This window comes from Polistes canadensis, unplaced genomic scaffold (assembly GCF_001313835.1).
Source record: "Polistes canadensis isolate GaletaPanama2010 unplaced genomic scaffold, ASM131383v1 scaffold_256, whole genome shotgun sequence".
Classification (NCBI taxonomy): domain Eukaryota; kingdom Metazoa; phylum Arthropoda; class Insecta; order Hymenoptera; family Vespidae; genus Polistes; species Polistes canadensis.
Window position 1 is genome coordinate 25178 of NW_014569803.1, and position 7942 is coordinate 33119.

Sequence of the window (7942 nt, forward strand, 5' to 3'; positions counted from 1 at the left end):
ATTATATTATATTATAATTACAGATATATAAAAAAAAATATATATATATATATATATATGTGTGTGTTTTAGTGTGCGGTTTGCTTTTGATAACGAGTACGAGATCCAACATTTCGATTGCAAGTCCTCTGACGATTTTTTTACTTCTAATTTATTTTCCTTTATTTTATATGGATGTTTTTCTCTGCCGAACTAATTTTTCAATAACTTTTTCGGTTTAAGTCGCATGTGTCGGTCGTATACGGTCACAAATTTCAACTGACCTAACCGGGAAAAATTCCAAAATGATCGTACGCGATTTATGCGACATTGAAACAACGTGTTAATCCAATTGAGTGCCGAAAAATGAGGGTTTTAGTAGCAGCAGTCAATAAAACTCAAGATTTTCTTTTGTTACAAACACTAAGATAATTTATAATAATCAATCCCACATTGATTGATATTATTTCGATCGAATTTATAAATCAAAACCCTCGATAGGCACTCAAATGATTAATAAATCATCATCATCATCATTTATACACCAAAAGCATAAATTTTGATTACGAATTTGAAGAATGGGCAAACGATCGAGTTCTTTTTTACTTAGAAAAAAAAGAAAAACGCGAAAAAACCCCACGACTTTTCTATCTTTGTTCTCTCTCTCACCATCGCAACTTTCTTTCTCTCTCTTTCTCATCTTTCATACTTTTCTTACCCTCCTTTCAAAGTCTCTCTCTTCCATTCAAATTTCTCACGTTGTCTCAAGTTTTCTCTCATATCCCCATAGACACACCACTTTCTCTCTTTCTCTCTCTCGTTTTTTCGCTCTCACTTGGCTTGATGGAATGTTCAAGAAATAAACAATACTCGTCGCGTGCTTCCGCGTCGATCGAATTCGATTCTATTTAAAAAAAAAAAAAACAAAAAAAAAACAAAAATTTCGTCGATCAGAGACAGACGACACACGCGTGTATATTTTTTTTTTTTCTTTTTTTTCTTTCTTTTATATTAACAAAAGCAATTTTTGCGTGGAAAAATTCTCCACCAATCGATGAGAATCATTTTTTTTTCTAACGTTATTGATTTGTTTTTTCTTTTTGATTATATATCTTGATCGTCACCGAGGAATCTAAGAATATTTGTTCTTTTCTTTATCATCATTGTTTTTTTTTTTTCAAGATTATCCTTTTATTTTTCTTGAAAAAAAAAAAAAAAAAAAAAAAAAAAAAAATTAAAGCGTGATATGTCTTCTCTAACGGTGTAACAATTACTACTACTAACGCGTAGCGTACGAAGCAGCAGACCCTTTTACAAAAATCATCACAGGAGTGAAACACAATTAGAATTATTATGTATATGAAGAGAAAAAAAAAAAAAAAAAANGACCCTTTTACAAAAATCATCACAGGAGTGAAACACAATTAGAATTATTATGTATATGAAGAGAAAAAAAAAAAAAAAAAAAAAAAAAAAAAGAAGGAGGGTATATTTTTTTTTTTTTTTTTTTTTTTTTTTTTTTTTTTTTGTTTTGTTTTTTACTGGCAATAGGTATTTTTGGAATGCATGGCACAACCACAGCCGCCGCGTAATTAAAAACCTTAATTAATCTCTTCATATTTTTTATCGCGGTTTAAATTTGGCCCTTCCTCTCTTTGCTTTACTTTTTTTTTTGTATCGTTATTATTATTATTATTATTAATATTGTTTTCTTTTCTTCAATTGAATTAATTGTTCTCCCCTTCTGAGAGCGACCTACCCTCCGCTCGATTATTCCAATTCGCGAGAAAAATACATGCGCCGAAGGTAGGAAGAAGAAAAAATAAAAAGCAACAAAATAAGGTGGTAAAAAAAAAGAAAATCAACGAGTGTTGTTTTTTTTTTTTTTTATCAAGGAAGAAAGAGAAAAAAAAAAAAGAAAAAAATTTTTCCAACAAAGAATATTAGAAGAAAAAAATATATCATATCATATATGTTAGAGTTCCGATCATCAAATTCTCAAAACTCTCAATTGGTGGTATTTGAAATATCCCAGTTATTAGGAAAGAGATTAAAAAAAAAAAAAAAAAAGGCACCCATCCAGAATTTTAAAATTCCAATTTCGTTGAGAAAAATCGATTGTGATTTTCGATGCATATATTTAATCGAATCATTCATCATTATTTTCAACATAGAGACTCGATTTTATTTTTTACTCGGTAGGATTAATTATATTACATTTCTTGAGGTAAGATTAATTTACTGGGCTATGTCAATTACCCTCTACTACGTATTTTTTTACGCGATCATAATACTAACACATCGAACGAAGTACCTTCTTCCACTTTCGTTGCGTGCCACGAATCCAGGAAGACAATATTATTATTTATTATTATTAATATATTATTATATTGTTGTTGTGTGTTGGTTTATTTTTCTTCTTCTTTTTCTTTTCATATTCTTCGCGAAATTAATTGATAAACCATAAAGGAAAATACATTTTGCGAAGGATGTATGTATCGCCATTTAAGAAAAAAAAGGAAGAGTCGAAAAAGTAGTTCTCTCTCTCTCTCTCTCGTTTAAGAAAGAATATAAACGATTAAATAGTAAATAGTAAAATAGAATAGATTCGATGTGGCAGTGGAAAATGTACCCCCTCCTATCCTTTTCTTTACTAGTGTATTTCATCGTTTCACATATCTAATAAAATAGTAAAAATGATATATAATATCGATGAATGAGACGACGAGTGTACGTGGTGGTACTATGATCGCATAAAATTTAGCACTATGTCTTTTTTTTTTTTCTTTTTTTTTCTTCTTCTCTTCTTCTTTTCTTTTTAATTTACTACTTTATATGCCAGAAGCGGAGATGGAGTGCAGTCGTCGTCTTTTTCTCCCGGTTCAGGTTAGACGAAAGGGTCTTCGATACAACTTAAATCACTTGTTGCCAGCAAAATATTAATTTTAATGAATCAATATAGCAACAGACATTCGCATACGGTTAGAGGGTGTGGGTGGGGTTGGATGTGGTGGAATGGGAGGGGAGGGAGGAAAATGAACATACACATCGTCGTACAACGGATCATTGGATTCGCGCGCAGAACGATCGGATCAGGGGTTACCAGCTTGACGAATCTTCTTGTATATTTGTTTCTTTGTTTTGAACTCAGTCTCTCGTTCTCTCTTCTTCACACTCTCGCATACTCCTTTCAGACTTACTTATTTAAATCCACACTCTTCTCATCATTATCATCATCATCATCATCATATCACATGATCTCACAGGAAAGTTATCAGACATACAAAAATCACAATTACATGTCACGCATCCTGAGCATTACTTACTTACTTTACTCTCTTACACGTGAGTCACGATACGATATATTCTTACCGTGGGACTTGTAATCAGAATCCACATAAGTAAAATGGTATATAGTTAATGTGTATAACGTCGTGCGACGTGCATAAAACAAGGATACATATAATTCGACTAAAATTCTCACAGCCTCTCTCACTCTCTCATGCTTACTGCATTTCATATCTCTTTCTTTCTTTCTTTCTCTCTCTCTATCTCGCTCGCTTTTTTTCTTTATCTTTTGCACTACTTACATACTTACTTACATACATACATACATACATACATACATACATACATACATACATACATACACAATCTCTCTCTCTCTCTCTATTTTTCTTTCTCTCTCATACTTCTCTCTCACATGCAATTTAAAACGTCCTCTTTCTCTTTCGTTCAATTTCTCGCGTACATTCTCAGTTCTTTCGTGGTTTTCATCATATATTCTCAAATACAACATCTCGCACTCTCTTCCTTTCACTGCCCACTAATATACGTCCATCGAAGTCGCCCTTGTTTCTTTCTCTCGGATTCAACTTCACGCGGAGTTCTCTCAATCACGCGGATAGAAGCCGCATACTCGATTTTCAGGCATACTTGCATCACGGGAACATCTCAGCAGGCCTCGGCCCTGGCTCACTCATTTTGGCATCATCCATTTGCACTCGTATTATTTAATCATCTATTGTCGGCATCCGGCAGACAGGTATTTGTCTCTGTCGAGCATACATGGGCTGCGTTTGACCCTGTACCCTTGCCGGTACCCTTGCCAGATAGGGACACGTGCAGACTCATCACCCCATCCTCATCGCTTCGGAACTCACGCACATCCATCAACTCGCATCCGCAACATCCAATCTTGTTGTCTTTGTATTGTTTGATAGCGTTCTAGTCAAATCAAATTGCACAACAGTACAACCGTGGGCTGATCTGTAAACAACAAAAGCGAGCCAAATATCAGTGACCGTTGCCCGCAAAAAGTGTATTCCTACATTTGTTTTTTTTTATTTAATATATATATATATTATTATTTAATATATATATTATATATCTATTTTTTTTTGTTCATTTTATTTATTCATTTAACGCGAGCACGTACCTAGGCGCGATCGTGCGAGTAGTCTAGAAGAAAAAGTTGGACATACGTGGATGTTCTTAATCTTGCATTGAATATGACCCTTTGTATCTTTTCCCCAATCCCACCCACCCCATCAACCCTTTCACACACACACACAGGCTCGAACATATTTCCTCTTTTCTCACACTTTCTCTACTACTTTCGTACTTATAGAGATAGTAGCATGTACCACAGACTTAAGAGAGCTAAAGGGGCAAAAAAAAAGAAGAAAAAAATGTTGAAATAAAAAAAATAAAAATAAAAAATATGAAAAAAAGAAAGACGATTCATCAAACGCACGCACACTTCACATACACGCGTACAGCAGGGACAAACAAGCTCGAGGACATTGCGTTTGTAATAAAGCTATCATGCTTGTAGGTATAATGATGAATACTCACCAACTGGACGTAGTGTTGTTAGCAGCAAGCTTAACCTTTCGAATCTCCTTAATGGCCCAAGTGGCCAATGTCTTCGTTTTGCTGTTACGCGATTTTCTACCCTTCATTAATAATTCGTTAAGCGGCTCGGTTTCCACCATCGGCAATAATTTTGCTCCAAAAACGGAGACGAGGTCGCCGATAAGACCAAGCGCAGCCGATATGTTGCCTTCGGAATGCTCGCCATCTTGAGCTATCAAGGTGATAAATTGAATGATGTACGGGACGTGCGGTTCGACCAATGCAATTTCGGCTTCAGGACATGCATTTGTTGAATCTCCGCGGAAACCTTGCACTATTCCTGTATATGCTTCTAATACGCCCTCGCGTAATTCATTAAGATAATCGACCATGTCGTAATCGGATCTATCGACGTTCGCCTGCGAGGCCTGTACCAATGTTTGCAAAACAACATCTAGATACTTCTTGAATTCTGGACCAATACTAAGAGCAATATCACCAAAGACTGAAAATATTTGAGGCTTGACAGAACGATGAACCGTATTATTTCCTAGATTCTCCAATAGAAGGGTCATTATCTCATCGCAATATGGAATTATTTTACTTTTAAGTGCACGACAAATATCTCCAGTAAGGCCTACAGCAACGCAACAAACTTGATACTCTGCATGATTTTTCAGGCCAAGACATAGGTATGGTTTAAATACATCCATGTATTTTAAGAAACGCTCTCCCAATACTTCGACCAACGTAGAGACGGCCATGAGAGCGTCCTCTTGTACGCCCCCAGCTTTGCAAGAATTCGAATTAAACATCGATAATAGAGCCGTCATTATTACGTCGGATATTTGAGGCGCATCTTCAGGAGTTACTTTACGTAATACAGATTGTAAAGTAGCACAGAGTAATGATTGAAGATCGTTGTACTGTGCTCGATCTGTATGACTTTGTATATGGTTTTCCATTTGTAATACTTGTTGCAACCTATCCAAAATTACCATTGTCGTTTTTTGCACAGTAACGTAACAATCCCGAGGAGAGTTTTTAACCATTTCCATCAGAGCCTCATAAGCTGCTGATCTCAAGTTTGCTTGAGCTCCATCTAGTCGGTCTGTAGTTTCTAATAATCTTTGAATGATGTAATCAAAGTATTGAGACATACAGTAAGTTTCTGGCTGATGCTCGTCCTCGCAAGCAGATTCATAACTAGCTTGTGCAAGACCAGTAAAGGCCCAACATACGTTCGCAGCTACACGAGGTTCTGTCTTAAGTCCGTTTACTAAAGATTCCAATAAAGGTTTCAAATATGTTTCGTTAATAGCGGCTTCTGGAATGATTTCGCAAATACGACCGAACGTCCACGCTGTGGTGTCCCTTACGACGACGCTATTGTCGTACATCAATTCGATGAGTGTAGGCATTGCTTGTTCCACTAATGGTTTCAAAGTAACAGGCTCTACTCCACCAAGAATGGAACCAAATGCCATTACTGCTGCATCTCGATATCTCCAATCGTGACTCTTGATATTATCTTTGACGAAGGGAAGAACAAATGGAACTATAGCTTCTTCGCAACAAGTGGAAAGTAACATTAAGCAAACACCGGCGGCTTTCGAAGGATTCCAATCATCCTCATCATCGAATTCTTCTTGTTTCGTTAATTTTTTCATGAGTACCGGTACTAAATATTGTAAAGCACCTTTCGCGTAGTGCCTTGAAACTTTTAATGGTGGTCGACCAACTTCAGAAGCATCTCCTTCTTCCAAAGCTAAATCAACTTCTTCGTCCGATACATTGGACCAAAATTCAATTCCCTGCAGTGCAACCTCGTCAATATCTGATTTCATAGCTTCCAGAGTAATCTGTGTGAGATATGATAAATTTAGTTAATTGTTGTCAATGCAATTATGTAAATTATGATAATATTACTTACAGGAAACAATGCTGGTGCCATGTAAAGTTCCATATACTGATAATACAATGACATAATTTTGACGAGGCATTGTAAAGCTGCTACTTTTACTTGTGTATTTGTAGATTGTGTTGCTTCACACACTACTTCCATAATAAAGTTCCTCTCAGACTGTAAATACAACAGTAGAAATAATATATATATACATATAATATATATATAGCATTAAATATAATCGTTACATATAGTAAAAAATTTCAAAAATTAGATTATTAATAAATAAATACAGACCTCTATTTCAAAGTTTCCTTTGGTAAATTCTAAGGAATTATAGAGTGCACTTGTAGCTGCAAGTCGTACATGATTGGATGTACTGGAACCTTTCATGCCATGAATAATTGCTGTGAGAATTTGATTAGATTGCGATACCAAAACTTCACTTTCTATTTCTTGACAAATGTAACCGATAGTTTCTAAAGTAGCTTCTTTCATCATTTCTGTACTATTTGGATTAACCACATTGTTAACTAATAAAGGAATTAGATTGCTCCATTGATTAACTGGTAATTCAGCAACAGCGACATAAGCTACACATTGAGCCGCAGAGCTGGGCCTATTATTTTCAGTTCCTAATGCACCCAAGATCTATAACAAGGATAAGTCTTTACTATGAATTGCTACAAATTAACAAATATTAAGCGCATTAATATTAAACAAAAATGTGCTACCATGAATACGTAATAATAAAAAGTAAATAAAAAAAAAAAAAAACAGAGAAAAAGTAGAAAAAGAAATATCTTATCGTACATTTTTCTTAATAAATTCTCTTGTGTCGGCAGGAATAACCAGCCAACGTTGTTGGTATTGATACTTTAATGATTGATCCTTAGAGGTAAGTTGATTTTTCAATTGTAATCCAGCTGCCATACGAGCAACCGGACTGGCTGTTCCAGTAACCAGTACACCGCTGAGCCGTTGCACAAATTCATGCTAAAATATTTCAAGGTAATTTTTAATTAACTTAGTCTTTATATAATAAATAGATAATTAAATCTATTAAACAAAAAAAAAAAAAAGTAAAAAAGAAAAAAAAATACTAACGAAATTGGATTGAGCCGCTTGTTCCAAAAAACTCTCTGCTGCTTCCAATTCATTTTTGTCTGAAAATAAATATTGAACAACAGTTAATATATA

The 7942-nt window shown here is 34.8% G+C and overlaps 1 protein-coding gene across 2 annotated transcripts in view; it reads right to left on the bottom strand.

Annotated features, from left to right (window-relative positions):
• Positions 1 to 3706: 3706 nt before the first annotated feature.
• Positions 3707 to 7942, bottom strand: part of LOC106790710 (importin subunit beta-1) — a 5592-nt gene continuing 1356 nt past the window's right edge. Inside the window, exons 2-7 of one of the 2 annotated variants that reach the window (XM_014755807.1) lie at positions 7850 to 7908; positions 7556 to 7738; positions 7040 to 7393; positions 6770 to 6919; positions 4837 to 6698; positions 3707 to 4248 (exon numbers count right to left, since the gene is read on the bottom strand). In XM_014755807.1, the coding sequence (XP_014611293.1) occupies position 4248; positions 4837 to 6698; positions 6770 to 6919; positions 7040 to 7393; positions 7556 to 7738; positions 7850 to 7908 (2609 nt within the window). In that variant the 3' untranslated portion in view covers positions 3707 to 4247. Of the gene's footprint in view, positions 4249 to 4832; positions 6699 to 6769; positions 6920 to 7039; positions 7394 to 7555; positions 7739 to 7849; positions 7909 to 7942 lie in introns of those variants that run through there. The other variant, XM_014755806.1, reaches the window with a different exon arrangement.